The 20,200-nt window shown below is 39.0% G+C and overlaps 1 protein-coding gene across 3 annotated transcripts; it reads right to left on the bottom strand.

Annotated features, from left to right (window-relative positions):
• Positions 1 to 316: 316 nt before the first annotated feature.
• Positions 317 to 15,187, bottom strand: LOX (lysyl oxidase). Of its 3 annotated transcripts, XM_011963693.1 has the most exons (8): positions 15,085 to 15,187; positions 13,951 to 14,855; positions 13,488 to 13,596; positions 11,987 to 12,124; positions 10,561 to 10,717; positions 6,989 to 7,084; positions 6,521 to 6,636; positions 317 to 3,235 (listed from the first exon to the last, which is right to left on the bottom strand). In XM_011963693.1, the coding sequence occupies exons 2-8, from the start codon at positions 14,579 to 14,581 to the stop codon at positions 3,229 to 3,231; spliced, it is 1,254 nt and encodes a 417-aa protein (XP_011819083.1). In that variant the 5' UTR covers positions 14,582 to 14,855; positions 15,085 to 15,187; the 3' UTR covers positions 317 to 3,228. The 3 variants fall into 3 exon arrangements, with proteins under 3 accessions (XP_011819083.1, XP_011819082.1, XP_011819084.1); XM_011963692.1 differs by having other exon boundaries at positions 13,951 to 15,103; XM_011963694.1 differs by lacking the exon at positions 317 to 3,235 and having other exon boundaries at positions 6,517 to 6,636; positions 13,951 to 14,339; positions 14,457 to 15,103.
• Between the last annotated feature and the right edge of the window lie 5,013 nt (positions 15,188 to 20,200).

Raw genomic sequence — 20,200 nt, forward strand, 5'->3', positions numbered from 1 at the left:
TTTCAGGTTAGAGGATAAATGAAATGTTTAGTGTTTAAAAGTGGCCCAGGAATTTTGGTAGCTAGGAATGAGACTTAACTCACTGATTGAATATATTGATTGTGAATATGAGCTCAAAAGAAAAAATATATATAGAAAAAAGGGTACTTTTTAGTTAGCAGTTAATACACTGACTGGTATCAAAACACATTATTTTAAAAACAAAGTATCTCCTTACCAGGAATTCAGTATTTTCATGCAATCTGCTAAAGATTAACTCTCAGTGCCAGGAAAATTTTAGTGAATTGCATTGCTTCTAGAATCTGAATATTCCGAAAAAAGTTACTACAGATAATGCCTAGTGAGTAATTGGATGACAGAAATTGTAAATAAAGTTATTCTATAAAAATATACAGATTTTCTGGGAATAGGCAAGTTGTATACTCATATATGTTATGCTACTGTTGGAAGACTGAGTGCTAGCCTCAGAGGTCAAGACATCTTTAACCCAGACTGTGGTCTGAATCATTATGAGATTACTAATATGGCATATTGTAAACTGACTCATAAACTCCGAAATTATGATCCTATTTAGTCCATTTTCTGTTTTATTTAGTGTAAAAGCCAATCTCCTGTCAGTACTCAACATTCTTTTTATCATTGCCAGTTCCTATTTTTTTTAATGTATTTAGAGTTTGGTAAGACTGGTCTGTGTTCTTTATTTTATTAATTGATAACCTTCATCAACTAATCATTGTCTTTGAGTTTTGGCAGTTATTCAGAGAAGAGGTTCAAAGTTCAAAATAATTCAAAGAAGTTCAAAAATACTGAGCGTTAAATCAGTACTTGTGGGTTACTTGGGTGTGCTTAGAGGTGCCGGGAGGGGAATGAAAGTTCACTTGAGGAATAAAGTAGTATTTTTAGCTTCCTAATTGAAAAAAAAAATTGTCAAAATTAACCAAATAGTAGGTGTTATATTTAAAAGGCAGACATTTCAGGGATTGAACACATTTTTAATTATTAGAAATACACACATGCATATAATTAACCTTTAATTTATTTTTAAAAATAAATTATGGTCATGAAAAACAATAGTGCTTAAAATTGAAATTTTATAGACATGTAATTTTATTTCCTAAAAGTGAAATAAGATGAACCTTCTGGGTAATAATGGGATTTTTAATACTTATTGAGGTTATAGACAGTCTTTTTTATGTCTCAATGCATAGCATGTGAGTACCTGGCATATATTAGGCCTTCAAATGATGATGAATGGATAGACAGATAAAAGGCCCAATGAATGATTGTAAATGTGTCTTCTCCTATATATCCATGATGATATTGCCTAGTTTTTAATACAAGCTTAAGAATCAATAAAATGATAGATCTGAAATCTGTAGATGCCAGTCTGGCTCAGTATTAATACTGACAGTAGTTTTTTTGGTTTTTTAAGAAAGCAAGTATATTAAAATATCTCTATTAGAAAAGATTACCATTTGAAAGGATCATTCTACAATCTTGAAACTAAAAAGCAATTTAAGGCAAAGAGGTACATCAAAGAAGCTATTCCATAGCTCAGTTACTAGCTCAACCAAAGCTCTGTCTGTACTGTCTACTGGTAAGCATGTGCCCTGGTGGATAAGGATCAGATGTACCGCTATATCCGCCAGCTGATGACTGTCCATCTCTAGCCCCTCTAACCATGCTATGCACCCAGTGAGTGCAGAATGATTACTAGTAATTGATGTCGACTTTACAATTCTATGACATGTAATACAGGATGCCGATGCACTTTTAAAATTCCACCTAACGTGTTCTGGCACTGGAAAGTCTTACTTGAGATTTTAATACTGGTTAATGTAGGAAAAATTCTGCTTAAGCACTACTAACTTAAAAGTGTAATTTCATTTTCTTGAATTTAGGAAAAAGCGAAAATCTCAAAATTCTATTATGGCACATGGTTTCACAGTTTAAAATGCAATCACACCTGTCTCATTACGCAGCATGATCCTCGGTTTTGCAGAAAGTATATTTTTCCTTTGTTCACCAACCCCTCAAGTATGTAATACTATGAGCTTTGCTAATTTAGACTACATCTCAGACACACACACACGTGTGACTGATTCCTGAATAAGCCTGAATAGAACACAGGATGATGTTCCTGTGTTCTAAATAATCAAAAATTTTTAGCATTCCTCTCTTTAATAGCTGAACGTCTTTTTAAAATCTAGAAAAGTTGAAAAATCCTAAAATGTTTTTCAATTTTTTTAAGTTATTTGAGAGACAGTTATGGTTTGGTGGGGACTTGTTTATATGATTTTATGTCAGCAAGAAAATTGTATCTTTGGCAAATATTTTAATATGTTTAAATGCATATTATCTCTGGATGTATCACATCAGTCATCAAAATGACTTCCCAGTTTCATGGCTGCCTTACGTATACCAGTCCCAAGAATGGTGATATTAAGAATGCCACTTACAACCTCTCTGCCCATGGGAAAGATGAAATGATAGAGGGCAGCCTCAAGAAATACCAGACAGGAATTGGGCAGCTCCCTTACTTATTGGTTCCAAAACAAAAGTTGACTCAAGTCAAAATGAAATTGTGCATTTGAAAGAAAGAAAGTTATCTACTTATTTTTAAAATGTAAACATAATTTTTATATAGGGATGTAACTATCTGAATACATGTATTGCCATGTCTCTGCTATATAGTAATATTTCTTCACACCAATGGTTATGTGTTTGTTTCTTTCTCAGCACCAGATGTGTCCATATGTATTTAAACAGTAGGAGCATTGTTTCTAGATTCATCTATGCCATGACATATATAAACCCATTATTATTATGTTTCACTAAAGTTCCAGCACATTAGAAAAGTTTCAGTTCAAAGTCATTTTGGCTCATTCACTTAAATAATACTGATCCTTTTGCACTATAATTTCAAAAGGAACATGAGAAATTTGGATTTCTTTGAAAGAGTCAAATATGTAATTACAGAATTGAAACACTGTGATAATTCACAAAGTGATGTAAATAATAAACATCAAAAATTTCCCAAGTAATGATGACTTAAGTGTTCAAAATCCAGTTATGTGCTTTGTTATTGAAAACAGTCCAAACAAAATTTCTTTTGTTGTTTTCTGTTCTCTTTTTCAAAATACATGAATCCTACTGAAGTTAATCTATTTTTTTCCCACTTCAGAACACCAGGCACTGATTTATCCATTGGGAGTTTTGCCTTGCTTTCTAATACCTAGATTAAGAAGACAAAATAAGACAAATTATTAACCTTATAATATAATGAACAAGTACAATAGACAAATTTAAAGTCAACCTTTTAAAAACTTTATGTAACAGTTTCCCTCCATCTAAGCAGCAATCATGTTGTGAAATTATGCAGTAGTATATTATTTTAATAATGGTTTGAAGAAAGTGACTAAATCAACAGCAGAGATGCCCAATGCCTACACTCTTCACATTTAGAAGCAAAGAAACCACTTCTGAAACACTCAAGAGTACAGCAGGACTTCTGGCACCAGCAACCCTGACCAGGGGAATTCATTCCATGGAACAAGGGTGGCACATCCACCAAGAAGCAGAGTCAAGGCCTCTGCTCCATCTTGAATTAGTCCTTCTCCAGCATGACTTTGGATATAGAATAATACATTAACAGGCAGAAACTGGACCAAAAGATCCATCAAATATTACTGTATTTAAATGCGATCATAGATCTTCATGTAAGGAAGTAAAAATTCACTTATGCCAAATCATAAACTATCAATTTCCAAACAGTAAATTCTGTGATGAGAAAAAAAAAAAAAAAACTTACACAGTATTTTATAACTGAAAGGAGCCTCAGAGTCACCTTGTCCATACATTTTGTTTCAATGAGGAAAATGAAGGAGAGAGGGTACATTAACAGCACACACCTATTTACTGGGTGGCTTTTACACATCAACAGAATGCTCTTAAATATCTGGCAGGAAAAGAAATCGGTGAACTGATAAACGATATGTCTTCAGAGTGACACTCACTGCTGCTTACACAGCCACCAGAATGACCTGAGGGCCTTAGGCAAGTTACACTTCCTGCTCAAAAAGCTTCAGCCTCCCACTGCCTCCAGAATAAATTTTAGCCCGCTCTTCAGGGCTCTCTTCCATCTGGCCCCAACTTACTTTTCCATCCCTTTTGTCCAACTCCTAACTCCACGAAATTTATGCTTTAGCCAAACTAGAAGACTTGTGTTTCCAAACATGCCCTGCAGTTTCCTCCTGCCATGCAAGTTGCCTGTGATGCTGACTTGCCCTGGGCTTCCTTTCCTTAATGCTCCCCAGTGCATTCCTCAGACTTCAAGACCCAATTCAAATGTATCCTACTCCTGAAACTCAGCCCAAAGACACCTCTCCTCTCTCTGAACTCTGATTCCTAGGAAGGAAGGCCTGATGTGAAAGTCAAAATATAAGAAGCGAGCATTATTATCCTGAAGGTGTGGGGTTTTTTCTCAAATATTCTATACTTTCCCCAATATTTCCACTCAGAATAAGTATGATATTTTATTATGATCACTAATTATGAGTAATTTCACTTTTTCCTATTTTCATCTTATCTATATTGGTTATAAACATTCCAACTTCAACCACTTTTGAAGTTTGTTACAGTCAGTAATAACTAGTGAAAAAAAAAATCAACTCTATATGAGTGACCACATCAGGAATCCCTCTTGTACAATCATATTGCTGGAGCAATACAACACTTTTTATTTCTTCTAAATATCTGGCAATATCCAATTCAATGGAATCTACTGATTAAAAGCAAGAGACATTCTATGGAACAGACCTCTCCAGACCTATTTCTAGTGGGAAGTCAGTAAGACATACTTGGGAGTTACCAAACTTATAACAAAGGTCCTTCTGATCCCACCACATTTTATTTTACCCCTCATGAAACTTTTCATATTGTTATCTCTATTACAGTTATATGTGTAATTCTCTCACTTCCCCTACTCAAAATGCCTTTACTCAAATTATTTGAGAAAGAAATTAATTAAGCAGTGAGTGAGAGGCTGCAAGGTGGCAGACCTGTACCTGACAACGGGTATACAACAGTGGACCAAAGACTAGATCCCAGCCATCACTGACTGGAGCAGGAGACAGACATTAAACAAAGAAATTCCTAAGTAATTAACTGAAAAGAGTGTAATAAGGCTATGGCTGTATAGAGATTAGTAGTCCTATTTATGTTTGCATTATTCAGTAATATCTGGTTCAGGGCATCAACAAACAGTACAAAAATGAGAGTGCAAATGAATAAATAAATGGAGAATGGATGAATAAATTAAGGAATTATAAAAATTAAGAAAATTAACTAATCTGTTGATTTAAGTGCAAATTATTTTAGCTTAAATTATACTGCTGTTCTGGCGGTGGAGGGCAGGGGTTAGTTACACTATAACCAACTCCACACAATATGGGCCATAAAACCTGCCAGGTTTTCTGTGCTGTGGGCATGTTCACAAGAATGTATGTGACTATTTTTTCAGTGCTATCCTTTTGCTATCATAGGCCTCATCTATCTCTAATGTTGTGACAACACTTGTAAAGCACAGTCTCTGCTTCTTTATGTATAAAGTCCTGGGTTTTGTGTCAGGCAGAAATTTCTATTAATTATGAGTTTCTAGTAGAGCTCTGCTATACCTGTCTGTATGATCCAGTGGCACTGGTGGTTCCCCAGTGACAAAGCAAAGCTGTTGAGTGTTGAGTATCATTCCAATGGAAATACTATTCTCATTGTTGGGAAGCCATAACTCAAGTGGCATATGTAATTATAATCTAGCACCCAGCAACACTTGGGGAGGTAGTGCTTAAGGAGATGGGGCAGGACAGACAGGCGCGCAGGCAAACCTACCCAACTTTCTTTCATTATTTTAATCAAAGCACCTCCCTGTGAACAGATATCTTTCAAGATTCCATTCAAAGAAGAGTCTCAGGAGAAGGAATATTATAAAGAAACTTCCACATACCTCAATCTTTTGCAGAGTATTTTCCTAGTATCCATGGTTCTAGAACTCAAATATATGACATCTTGATTTGTACAGAACAGGGGGGTTGATCTCTTCAGCTGCTTACTTTATGGCAGTGGTTTTCAAAATGTACTTTGAAGAATCCTAGCAATTTTTTCAGGGATTGTGAGGAAGGGGCAGGAAGCAACTACTGGGGCTTCTACAAGCTCACCCACTCTACATATTGAGCAATTTGATATATTGGGCCTTCACAAATGCCTTCTGGGTAAACACTGTGGTCTGTTTGTGTCTTCTTCTGAAAAGTAAGCTTCTCCTGAAAACTAAAAACCTTAGTACATTCTCCTTTGCCTTCCATTATTAAAAAAAAAAAAAAAAATCAGACTGCATACCATTTTCTGCCTTTGGTCTGCTTACAAGAAAGCTGCTGTAGTAGTAGGAACAGATACATTCCATGTATAATGTTTGAGCATGAACAAAAATTATTCGTGACAATCACTTAGCTAAGCAAATAACACTTACGGTGAAATTGTGCAGCCTGAGGCATACGCATGATGTCCTGTGTAGCGAATGTCACAGCGCACAACGTTATTGGTATAGTCAGATTCAGGAACCAGGTAGCTGGGGTTTACACTGACCTGGACAATACAAACAGCATTTGTGTTAGAGTTCCTCAGTATTTATTTTTCCACAGGGCTACAATAAGGAAATTGTTAATGAGGGACTCAGCTAAATCAAGCAGGGAAAGGATTTTTAAGTTAAGTGGTTAAACTCCGGAGATATTATGGAAGGAGACTGCATATTTCCCCCTGAAGTTCTTTAAAATAAGACAGATTAGATTAGATTAGATTAGATTAGATTAGACTGTTTAAAAATAGTTTGAGGATGTATAATTGCTTCCAATACCATGATTATTTAACATTTGAATCCAGAAAGGAGGGCCTATTGATCTGCAATATAAATGCATGATATATTTTCAAAGGTCTTTACCTTTAGGATATAGTTTCCAGGTTTTACATCTGTAATATCAATCCACTGGCAGTCTATGTCTGCACCATAGGTATCGTAACAGCCAGGACTCAATCCCTAAAATAAACAACATAAAAAAATGTTAAATGATGGTATATGGTTAGGCTATGCTAAATAATATGCTATTATTTGCAAATTAAATTTTAAGTTAGTACTTACAAGATTCTGACATAAAACTATACTTATATTTCATCTCCCTTGAGAAGTATTTATTACTCAGCCTTATAGCACCTCCAGCTAAAAAAGATATAGGACTAATATAAGTAGTAGTACATCTCACTTCTTAAAAGTGTCATATATCACCAGAGATAAATGCAATCTGAAGGAACAAAATAGGTCTCTACCAAAATTCTAGAATTTTAACAGTTCAGGAATAAAGGCCACATAATAATTAACTTAGCTCAAATGTCCTCTTCTCAGTGAAATCCTCCTCAATTTCCCCTTTTAGAAATTACCTTCTTGTACTTTGAACGGCCATGATACTTTTTATTGTGGATAGCTTTTATAGTTTTTATCCCTTTTTGCTCTGCATTATAATCATGCTATGTAAGAATATAGCTAACCAGAGGTTGCAAGTTCCCTAAGGGTGGAGTCTATGTTGCATCTTTGAATAACTAACATTTATTAAATAGTATGTGGCAGGAGCAATTGTAAACATTTTAATATATATATGTGTGTGTGTGTGTATATATATATATACACACACACACACATATAAAAATTCAATTTTCACAACTACATGAGCTGCTATTACTATCTCCATTTTATAGATGAGAAAACTGAGGCACACTAAGATCAAATAACTTACCCAAGGGTTTCCAGCTAGTAAGTGGCTAAGCTGGTTTTGAGTTTCGGTAATCAAAGTCCAGAGTCCCTGTTCTTAACTACCACACTGTACTCTCTCTCATACAGTCACTGAAACATGACATATTTTGTTGAAGGGGTAAATGCACAACTAAACTGATGAATGCCACATTACTCCACTTGCTAAAACATTCACATCAATAAGTAAATGAGTGCCTTCTATAGGCTGGGAGGAGAAAAATACAACAAATACAATCCTTGCTTTTAAGAATGTTATAGTCTGGAGAAGTTTCCTCAGATTGGAGTCTGTAGGTATATTCTTGATTCCATTAGTTCTTCACAAAATGTTTTAACTTGTATTTTCATTCTAATAGTAATTTAAATTTAAAAGTACATGCTAGAATCACTTTAACTCAATTCTGTCACTCAATTCTAGCAACCAATATTGCTTTGCTGTTTAAGATCACTTTGGTCACCCAAGAGAGAGTAAAATCACCTTAGCGTGCTCTGCCAATGCTAGTTTAGCTATAGCTTGTTTTGGGAAGAGCAGGGGAGAATTGTGCTGTCATACAGCACACAATAGCACAGACAGGTCAAACTCAGAAGGATCAGTGTTGCAGCAGTGAGACTCATATTCTATTGTTATCGTCTAGATTCCTACCTTGATCTATACATCACTTAACAGTATGTTGAGTAGTAAATACAAAATGAAGAATTTTTGGTCTGATTCTAGCATACAATTCTGATTCTAGCATATAATACATACTCAATAAGTGTTAGCTATTACTTCTACTACTACCACAAAGTTCATGACATTGTAAAGGGTTCGTTGGATTAGATATTCATTTAAGATGGGTTTAAATAATGCTTCAATGCTTATCTTGCCTTCAAATAGACAAAAGACCTTTAAAAATGCTGAAATTGGCCCTCTAGAATTCATCAGCTGGCAGAATTTAAATATAAGCTTTGCTTATTTGCATAGGCAAACAAAAACTAGAGTTACTAAGGCAAACAGGCATTTCATGTAGGCAAAGTCAAAATATAAAAACAGATTAAATGTAGAATGTTAGCTGAGGCTCTCTAAATCATCAATTTGAGTTTTAGCAACACATGCTATTTGTTACATGAAATTAATAGGGTGAATGCAGCTGTTTGAGTTTTGTATATATTTAAGATGTAAATTTTTGTCTCAGAATGCAGGAGTTATTAATATATACAAGTATAAATCTAAAGAAGTTATACCTAGTTTTATGCTTGAATACATTTAAGCAGCATCACAGTAAAACTAATCTAAGTCATCATTGGGTGATTGAGAGATTATTTTTTCCTTTAAATGAAGCCATGTGAAAGAGAAATTGGTCTAATGAAAAAAAAATCAAATACATAAATCACTCAATGCAAGATTTGGTGAATAATGGTTAAAAAGAACATCTATGGAAGATGATTAACAAGAAAGCTAGCATATAAAATGAAATGGGGTTACCCCAAAGAAGGGGGGAACGGGAAGTGCTATAATGTCTACAATCCCAGCCTCAAATATTTCAGAGTGAGCTGTCCAGAGTGCCTCTTTTTATAAATGGGGCGAAAAAACTTTAGGTCCCTTGCACAGGACTTGCAGATCACTGAAAAGGGAATCTCTATACACACACATGAATAATGTGTGGATAAGTTACATTTCTTCTTTCTTAAATAAACACTGTCCCGAGGCATGTAGAAGTTAACCTTTCCCCCTCCAATTGCTATGATGCTCTAAGCTCAGAGAAAAAAAGCAATGGTAACATTTAGGTCACCAAACAGCTTCCTGCCACAGCCCTGGAATTTGCTTCCCAAGATGCCAACTGCTGATCCCTTTGTACCCTGAGTTATGTACATTCACTACACTGTGCCAAGATCTGGGCGGGAGTCAAATTATAATGTCCTTTTACAAATTAGGGTTTCATATGGAAATACTGACATAGCTTTTAACTGACACGCATTTTCCTATGATAAAACACACAAACTGCTTAGTTCAGCACTTCTTTAAAAAAATCCATCCCAACAACATCTGACATCAATTATACTGTAGATTTAAATATATACGTGTGGAGAAAGAAATGGTGTCCTTCTGCTCTAATTTGCATTATTAAAAGAGACAACTTTTTAAAGTGCTTTTAAAGAAACATATTTCTCCTCTATTTGCTAACCCCAATCACTATTCTATTTCCAGCATAAAACAGAAGGAAGGAATGGTTTCACAGGTGAAAAAACAGAGATATCTTTTTTTTTTTTTTTTTTTTACAGTTATTGACTAAGCCGGTTAAGGAATACAGAATGGGTGCATATGTTGTCGACTATTCAGACTGTCTCAGAGAGTAATTTTCTGTTCTTCATTGTGGAACATAACAAGGACCCACACTGACCGGTGATCATGAACAGGGGCTACATGCATAACTGGGAATACTTCAAAAGCAATTTGGATCATCAAGCCGTCATTTTCCTTTTCCCAATTATTTTCCACCTTGACAAGGCGGACCTCAAATTGAATGCTTTACAAAAGAGAGGTGAGGAAAGAAAATACTAGCCTCATGGGGTATATCATCTTCAGTTTTCTTTGAGAAAGGTCTCTGTATCCTTTTGGTAAAAGTGTGTGTTCTTTATGCAATGCCATTTAATGCTAACTCGTGGCAGATGACCGGTTTCTGTCTGAGGCCTGAGGTGTCAGGGTGCCAGATGTCAGGGCGCCGGCATACCTGTGTGTGCGCGGTACATGCAAATCGCCTGTGGTAGCCATAGTCACAGGATGTGTCCTCAAGACAGAAACTTGCTTTGTGGCCTTCAGCCACTCTCCTCTGGGTGCTGGCATCAAGCAGGTCATAGTGGCTAAACTCATCCATACTGTGGTAATGTCTAACATCCCACAAAACAAAAAGATGGTGGGTGGTCAGTTACATGCAGACAGAGAAAGCGATGAAGTTATTAAATGACTTCCCCCACGGCTTCAGAAATTTGTTTTCACATTAAAATTCAGACCAAATTTATCTTCTAAAAGAGAGATTCATGCTGGGTTTTTTTACACTCCCTCCCCCCCCCCCCCCCCCGCCGCAGGACATAAATCTATCAGAATTGCAAGGTTTAACTTTGCTACTAGGACAAAAGACTTAGTCCATTATTTTGCTTTCTTATTGCACCCCATTTTGTCTTTGAATATTACAGAGAAATGGACAATCAATGATCTGTTCTGAAGTGAAACTTGCCATGTGTTCTCTAGTGTGTTCCCCTTGGCTGCCACTGCTGATGTTTCATGCCAAATAGCAGCACATTACTTTTTCAACGTTTCTATGAGATTTTTTAAAAAATTGAGTTCTCACGTATTTAAAATCATTAGTGAAACGCAAAGGAGAAATCATGGCATGTTTTATCCACCATTATTATTTAAATAGTATACACTTTTATTTAGAAATAAAGTATTCCTATTTTATCAGGAAAGTGGGTGACTTATATCTACTTTTGTCATTTCATTAAACAGAAGGTGCTGAGCTGTTCATCTTCCCACAGAAGGAAAAACAAAGAGGACTGGCTTGGATTTCAGGAAGTAAGTTTAAGGCCACACATCAGGATTTCCTGACAATTAACTCCCAGGCAAGTTACTAAGGCAAATGAGATAGAATTACCTTATGTAAAACTCCTTAAATTTAGGATAGAACAGGCAACCACCTTGGGTTTGATACAGGTCTTTTGAAGGATGGAAGAAGGTCCTTCTGAGCTCAGGGGCTGTATCATCTACATCTTTCTTTGAGAATGGTTTCTGAATCCTTGTGATAAAAAACGTGTGGTCTTTATGAAATGCTATTTAATGCTAACTAACTGTAGATGATCTCGGCTGTAATGGACTTTTAAAGAAATTCTATCTGTAATGCATTGGAGTAAATTTTATCGAAGTCAATTGCTGTATCCTGTCAACAGCTTTAATAAGCTGGGCTTCAGATTTTCCATTTCCAAAGATAACAGAATGGTGTAGTAGATGGGTTATGTCAAATTACATAGGGAAAAATTCCAAATATAAATAATAGCATTTTTCTCCCTTTAGGTAAGAAATAAGACTTGCATTTGTGATGTCAGAAATCACCCGCAAAATGAAAAGCAACTCAAAAGTACCCAGGAGGCCCATTGACTTACTGGTGACAACTGTGCCATTCCCAGGAATATCGTGGTCGGCTGGGTAAGAAATCCGACGTGCCTTGGTTTTTCACTCTCTGGGGAAATCTGAGCAGCACCCTGTGATCATAGTCTCTGACATCTGCCCTGTATGCCGTACTGTGATTTTGAAAAAAGAAAAATTATTATATTCATAGAATATTAACGAAAGACAAAACTACAGATAAAACCTCCATTATATAGTAGTGACAATCCTCCTTCCCCAACCAGACTATCAGTTCCAAGAGGCCAGGGCCTTTTGTTCATTTTGTTCACTGCTGAAAAGCTCCTAGAACAGTCTTGGAGCAGTCAGAGCTCAATGAATATTTGGTGAATAAGTGAATGAATAACAACTATGGAAATCCACAGATTTTAACAGTAAAAACATAATAAATAAGCATTAAAAATCTAAACCCCAGGAGTAAACTTTATGTCTAGAATCAATTCAAGTTGGATCATATGAACGAGTGAAACTGAAGTGGAAATAATCCCCCAATAAAAAATAATTCACAGATATTTATTACGAACTTCAAATTTAGCAAACCTTTTAAAAATAGTTAATAAGTTGCAAACTGAGGAAATAACTCTAAAAGAGCGTACCCAGATTTAAATTAATAATTTTGTAACTTCACTACCCCAAAACAATGGCAGTACTGTAAAAACATAGGGAGTTCAGTGGTGTGAGTGATGCGAGACTCAGGAATGAAAATGAGCGTGGATGTCTTCACTTCCTTTAGCCTGACAATTGTAAAGGGTCAAAGTAGAAGAAATGTACAAATAAACATTACTGTGTTCCTACTAATATATTTAGTGTGGCTATGTGTTCAGATGGTATTGATGACCTTATTTTATACTTTACATTTTTGATTACATTTTTATTAAAACATATTTTGCTCCCTCTGCTGTTTCCCAGCAGTAAACTCAGAGAACCCCAATCTCAGAGTTACTATTTTATTTTTAGAATAGTGGAAGAACAAAGTTCTTGCTCATGGTCTTACTCTGGCTGAAGTAATACCGAAACAACCAAGTTCATCGTGGTCTCAAACAAAAGAGGAAAGCTTAGTCTTTGCCAATGAGGCTACGATGGCAAATTTGCCCCCAATCTTTTAAGGGGGTATTAACACACCCTTCATTACAATACATTTTTTGAATTACTGTATAGTTGTTTCATGAAAAGTGATTGGAAACAATCGACTCCCAAGTTTAAGTATCTTGGAAAAAGAGCATGAGACTTCAGTCTCCAGGATAAGGGTTTGCGCCACCTCTCTGATTCGTGCTGCAGTTTGAGACAGAACCCACAGAAATCTTCAAAATATTAACTCTCCGTCCAGGTCAGCATGCCCAGGAGGTCACGTCCCACTTCTCAGCTCTTGTCCCACTTCCTAACACTTGTCTGCGCGGAACAGTAGCGGTCAGAACCAGGCACCAGAGCGCCCCCTGAAGGAAGACCGGGGAGCGGGGCCTCAGACATCTCAGCCCGTACCTGGCCAGGCAGTTTTCCTCCGCGGCGCATCTCAGGTTGTACATGGACATCTTCTGCACGTACGTGGACGCCTGGATGTAGTAGGGGTCGGCCACCAGGTCTGGGAGACCTAAACGTCAGCAGGCGACGGGCGCAGCAGTGAAACAACCCGGCGCCCCCCGCTCCAACTCCCTACCCCTCTAGGTCCCTTACTCCTCACCCTTCGCCCACCGGGACTGCAGAGTAGAGCGGAGGGCAGCAAGAGAACTGGGGACTCCCGGGGCTGCAAAGCAATGTGAAAAGGAAGCAGGAGGGGCCAGACGCGCGGTTTGCACTAGATTCCAGGGCTGCCACTGCAGGCGCGTTGGGGGAGGGATCGGATCTGCGAGGACCGGGGCCCGCCGCGCCCAGGCAGCCACGTCGAGAAGCCGCATAGCTGGGGACCAGGTGCACGGGTGGTTCCAGCGGACTTGGGGGTACTTACCGTACTGGAAGTAGCCAGTGCCGTATCCGGGCCGGTACCTGCCCCCAGGTCTGGGCCTTTCATAAGTATCGTAGTAGTTGTAATAAGGGTTGTCGTCAGAGTACTTGTAGGGGTTGTACGGGTCGTCGCCCACCATGCCGTCCACGCGGCTGGGCAGCTGCAGGTTGCTGAGCGCAGGGACATCTCCCGGCGCGGTCTGGTTCTCCGCGCGCGGGGCGCCAGCTTCGTGGGCTCCAGATGTCGAGTAGCCAGCTTGGAACCAGTGGCGGGCGGTGGGCCTGGGGCGGCCGGCGGTGACTCCAGATGAGCCGGCCGTCCGCGCCCGCGCCGCGGCGGTGCGGTTGTCGCGGATCAGCAGGATCGGAGTCCGGGGCTGCTGGGCGGAGGCGCTGGCGGCACCCGGGACGGCGGCGCCCGGGTCCCGGCGGCGCTGAGGCTGGTACTGTGAGCCCAGGCTCAGCAAGCTGAACACCTGCCCGTTGTTCTCCCATTGGATCTGCTGGCGCCAGGCTCCCGGAGCCGCCGGCGGCTCGCGCGGGGGCTGCTGTTGGCCGGCGGCGGGCGGGGCGCAGCGCACGACCGCGCAGAGCTGCAAAGGCCCGAGCAGGAGCACGGTCCAGGCGAAGCGCATCACTCCTTTTGCCAGATTGACCCAGCTCGAGGAGGACGTGGCTCAGAGAAAATAAAAACAGGGCTCAAATCACGTGAGGGAGGGAGAAATCTTCAAGCAAGGAGCCGAGCGGAGCACGGGTATCTCAGTCTCCACCAAGCAATGCCAAGGGTGGGATTCAGACCTTTCCTCAGTCAAGGCGGCTGCTCTCGGACGTGGCACCCTTCCCTTTCCCCTTTCTCAGTCCTGGAAGGCAACGGGGAGCGGCGCGGCAGTCCCGGAGAGCGGGCAGTGTCTGGAGTGAAGGAAGGAGGAGTGATTTTAAACTTTCTGGCACGTTTGCAAAGTTACACAAGCCGTTCTGGCCCGGCCGCCCCTCAGCTATTTGTTCACGTAATGCGATTGGAAACGTGCAAGGCGGACAGCTCCTCGCCTCTGCCCCTCCCTTTCTCCCCTCCCTGCCCTCCTCCCCCCAGACACGTTGCACAGGGAGCGTTAAGGGGAAAGAACAAAACGGAACACACATCCTGAGACACACTGGCTTAATCTGGGGCGAACATGCAGGAATTTCAAAAAACTCAGACAGGCGAAGGCAGCCAGGCCATGGGGCGACGCCAAAATATGCACGAAGAAAAATGCTATTAGGTCACCAGCCCTTGAGAGGCGGGAAGTCGGGAGGTTGGGAGGGTGCTGGGGGCGAGAGGGGGGCGGGGGAGGATTGTGACTAAAGTTTATCCATAGAAGAGTTAACCAGACACATTTCCCAACGCACACTCACTCGCTTTTATGGGAAGCGCCCTCAGCAAATAAACCCCAGGATATCAAATTTTGTTTTTCTGTGTGTAGGTAATATGAGAAATGGGTTACAAATTTATTTCCTACAGTGAATATTTTAATAACCAAAAGTGAAATTTTACAGGGAACAAAGCCAGCTAACGCTGCAGCAATGAATAAACCTGTCTCTTTTTCAAAATACCGGCCTGATTTGTACTTTGAGTGGAAGTGGAGAACAATCTTTCATCTCCACAGTGTCTATAAGGAAGATTCATTAAAGACTAGAACAAGTCTGCACGAGAAAGCACTCAGAAGGCATCTTCACATATGCATTTTATAAGACATCTTTCTCCTTCATCTTATTTATAAAGAGGTTTGACTTTGGTTTTAAAAAAATTAAATCATCTCTGTGAAATACTGAAAGTCAGTAAAACATCGCTTGCTGTTTGATTTATCTTCCAATCTAAACAAAGGAGTTGCTGAAGAAACAGCCTTAGAGTTCAGATTTTGGTAAAGAGAAGGAAGTAGGAGTGGTCAGAAGAGAATATAGGTGGAGGATAAATTATGCTGACTGGAGAGAGATACATAATGGACCAGTTATTCATATACCACTCAGGGTTTGGGCAGTGCTAGAAACCTTGCAACAAAAACATGGTTACTAAATGGTCTGATTTAACACTACTACTCAAAACCAGATTTTGGTTACCATTTTATTGGTCTCATCATTGGGCTGTTGTCCAGACATACTTCAATATTCATATACCTCTGTTAGTCTCTGTCCATATTTAATCACCGCATTTTGGTGATGTGGTGGAACTCTGCTGATTTGACTGCCTCACATCCGTTTCCCTTTTCTTTCTAGTGAGAACAACTGGATTTTCCTTTGAGGGGCTTCCCGCCCATCCCACTCAGTTGCAGAGTGGAAGGACTGAGCATTTATGAGACTTACCCACTTCAAGAAGAGGTCATGAGATCCAAGTTTGGCTAATCAAGGCATCTCTCTAGATGGTTTAATTTTATCTGGAACTGAATCTCGAGCAAAAGGACACTGTCAAAAATGTTGCTCCTCAAACTACTAAAGAAAAGTGCCCACGCCCGGCACAGTGGCTCATGCCTGTAATCCTAGCACTTTGGGAGGCCAAGGTGGGCGGATCATTATCATTGGAGGTCAGGAGATCGAGAACAGGCTGGCCAACATGGCAAAACTCCGTCTCTACTAAAAATACAAACAAACAAAAAATTAGCCAGGCGTGGTGGTGCACGTCTGTAATCCCAGCTACTCTGGAGGCTGAGGCGAGAGAATTGCTTGAGCTTGGGAGGCAGAGGTTACAGTGAGCGGAGATCCGCCACTGCACTCCAACTTGGGCAACAGAGTGAGACTCCATCTAAAACACAAACAAAGAAACAAAAAAGTGCCCATTATGTCTTGCTACACGGATCCCCACCCCACCCTGCCCCTCAAGCTACTTTAGGTGAGTACATTCTGAGACCTGGTTCTTCAGCATTTCCTTCTTTCTTTCTTCCTCCCCATCCCCCCATACATTCCTTTGTGACTAAACATTGTCAGAGTCAATTTCTGTTGTTTTCCACCTAAGAACCCTGACTGACACTGAACAGGGTGTGGCTGCTTCTGTCAGCTAATTGGTTCACATGATTCTCAGTTCAGGGTGATGGGTTTGGTTCAATTTGGGTCAAGTTAGATTTCCCCCACCCATGACTGCACAGCATCCTTGGTCACAGGGAAATATCACATGGCAGCTTGCCAATGGGTTTGCAAATCTATTACGTACATGATAATTTGCACTTGAAGGTGAACATTCAAGTGCAATTCCCACTGATGGCAAGTCAACAGTGACGTCTCACTCGCCCTATAAGGGTCAGAGACGTCCCTAGCTGTCATTTTACAGACTTGCTGCAGTGCTTAAAATTAAACTACTCAACTCTTCCAAACCCACTAACAAAGATGGAGTGAAAAAGAAGAAACAGGTGTATAGATTATAATTTCGATGGACAGGCCAAATTACAGGAGAAGCAGGAAGCGAAAGAGTGTAATTATCCCTCATCTGAAAAAGGCTATGCATGTGCCCATGAACAGCTTATTCCCCAGACGAGAGAAGCATGAAACTGCTATTACTTGACCACAGGTTCCTGAGGGAAGACCTCTGCTATGCCAGACATAGTGTCAGAATGGCAGACCAAAGCAGCACCCCTAATGGGAGGGTAGAAAGTTTACATTGGATCCCAGATAAAATGCCCTTGTTTCCAATCCTAGTGCTCTAATTAAAAAAAAAAAAAAAAAACAGGCTGTGTATCTTTGGACAGTTTATTTACTTTCTCTGGCTTTTGTTATATTTAAGATTCAAAGATTAACCAAATTCTTTCTAAAATATGTTTCCTAGTTTTAAAATATCTGATTTTTGTGAAAATTCAGGTTATTCCAGTTACTTTCAATTCATTAATTATAATGTGTTCATTATGATTATTAATATTTAATCGAATAATTTTTTAGTTGGGCTCTAAAACATTGGATGTTAGAATCTGCAGACTGCAATTTTCTCATTCTACATATTTTCCATTAGTGAAATTCAATATATATTTATTTGTTTTATAAACATTTCTTGAACATATATATGTTCTGAAGTGTAGTATACCATAATAGTGACTTGCACACATGAGCACTCAAAATTTAGAGCTGAACGAAGTTGATTCTTTTTCAAATTTGTTCCAACAGACTTTAAAATTCTTATCAGAGTATAAATAACTGACTAGAGCACTAATGATGTGCAATATTTATTATTTAAAACATGTACACACTACCAAAAGAGAAAAACACACTGCCCTTTGTCACACATGCTAATGAAAAGTTTAGTTGATTTTCACTCTCCTTCATTTCCTCTAAAATCTCTCTGGCTTAGGACTCTGCCAGCTGAAAAACAAACATGTGGCTACCACATTTGGGGACAACACAGTATTTGCAAGCCCTGCGGGAGATAAACTAGCCACACACTGTGTTCCCTGTTCAATAGCAAAACTATTATTCAAAAAATTGGAGAAACCATAGTTCCTTTCCACTCAAAACGGTGATGATAATGATGATAAGAATAATAATAATAAACCACAGTTACATCAAGATACAAACAGCTTTTTTGCTTTGATAAGATTCACAGCTGATTGCACTTCTGACCATGAGATTTTCTTCTTGTGAACAATTCTGCAGTATGTGCCGTAAGAGAAAAGAAGGAATGTTGCTAATTCTTTTTTTGAGTTTCTTGTCCATCAATATCAAATCTTTAAACTGCAATGTCTGGCCCATTGGTCAAGAAGTGAACGTTGTTGTAATGCCATGTTCCTGGTATTTGTTAAATGCATTTATTTTTGTGGGACATTTCATATAAATGGAAAACAGAAAGTCAAACCCATAAAGCAGGGCTTCTGAACTGCAAAAGCCAGAACAGTAATGCCACAGTCAAAGCAATCAGGTTCAAGTGTAAATTCTTTTGTTTAGGGCTCAAGAAGCTCATATGAATCTTGTTTTTTGGTAAAGACTAATAGTTGTATGTGCTTTGGTTCCATGTGGTTTGAAAACAAAAGAGCATAGAGAATAAAATTTAAAAAGTGGAAAGTTGGAGATGTGTAAGGGGGAAATGATTGAGAAAACAGAATACCATCTAACGCAAAGGAGAATACACTCTGAGTGTTGAATTAGGACATTGAGGATACTCAAAAAGTAATTAAGAAATGTAACAGAGTGAAATACAGAACTAGAAATCTTTTTACTTGGAGTGAAATGGAGGAGAGAAGTAAGTCAGCCTTAAAGTTAACAGTGTGCTTGTGTTCCCTTCTACTACTCATCCTTGCCTTCTGCCACATACCACTTCCAGGTATTCACCCAAATATAAAAAGTAGACGGTTGGGTACACACTTGTCTGTGTGTCAAGACCGAACTAAAAAAAAAAAAAAAAAATGTATAAACAAACTGAGTAGAAGAATTCCAGAAATAATAACTTTTAAATATATCTGGCTTGGTTACCCATTCCTTTGAGCCACCTAAGGAATGGAAAAGCAGAATTTAACTCTAAGGAATAGAAAAGTATTTCATTCTGGTGTCCTTAATGCATGTTCATATGGGATGAAGTAAAGAATGTTAGTTACTGAAACAGAATGGGAAAATGAGAACAGGTGATATGATAGGAGAATGGGTCTTTGAAGTACAGGGAATCAGAGTTCAGAGTAATTTAATTTTACTAACAGTAAAAATAAGGGTTCAGCTAATTGGCAAAATTGCTTACAAGTAAAGTCCACATGATTTAATTGGTTCTGATGGACAGTCCAATGGCAAAATGGCAACATTCTTCATGCTGTGGGGTGTATAGGGTCATTTTTGTTATTAATTGATAGAATGAGGTGTGCTCCTAGTTCTACCTCTGGGCTTATTTTCTGCTCCTAAGCCCTTGCTGGATTCAGTTTCACTGTCCCAATACCCTAAAAGTCATTTAAAATAACCTGGGCATAATCCTCCAAAATAGTGGGGTGTAAGTCAGGAGGTTCCTGACTTACATTCTTCTGCCTATCGCATGTAGCAATTGCAATCTTGCTATTAGACAGTCATTCCTCTGTTTTAACTTAACTCAATGTGCATTGCCTTCTCTTAAGGCCTAGGGAAAACAAGATGACGAATGACTAACATCCTAATGGGAATTATCTGAGATTTATTTTTTTTGTCCCTCTCTCCTATAAAATGATAGATCTCAGAATATTTGATGGTGTTATGTGTGTTTGGAGTGAAGGCAGAATGGAAGGAAAATGTTGATGAGGCTGTGGAAGTGAAAACTTATTTCACAATTATGCTTGAAGTCAACTTTGAGA

This window comes from Colobus angolensis, unplaced genomic scaffold (assembly GCF_000951035.1).
Source record: "Colobus angolensis palliatus isolate OR3802 unplaced genomic scaffold, Cang.pa_1.0 Scaffold62, whole genome shotgun sequence".
Lineage (NCBI taxonomy): Eukaryota > Metazoa > Chordata > Mammalia > Primates > Cercopithecidae > Colobus > Colobus angolensis.

Coding starts and splice junctions, on each gene's coding strand:
- LOX (XM_011963693.1), bottom strand. CDS start 14,581: ATGCGCTTCGCCTGGACCGTGCTCCTGCTCGGGCCTTTGCAGCTCTGC. Junction 7,085..10,560: donor CATGTACCGCGCACACACAG/GTATGCCGGCGC, acceptor TGTTTATTTTAG/GGATTGAGTCCTGGCTGTTA. Junction 6,637..6,988: donor CTGGAAACTATATCCTAAAG/GTAAAGACCTTT, acceptor TGTATTGTCCAG/GTCAGTGTAAACCCCAGCTA.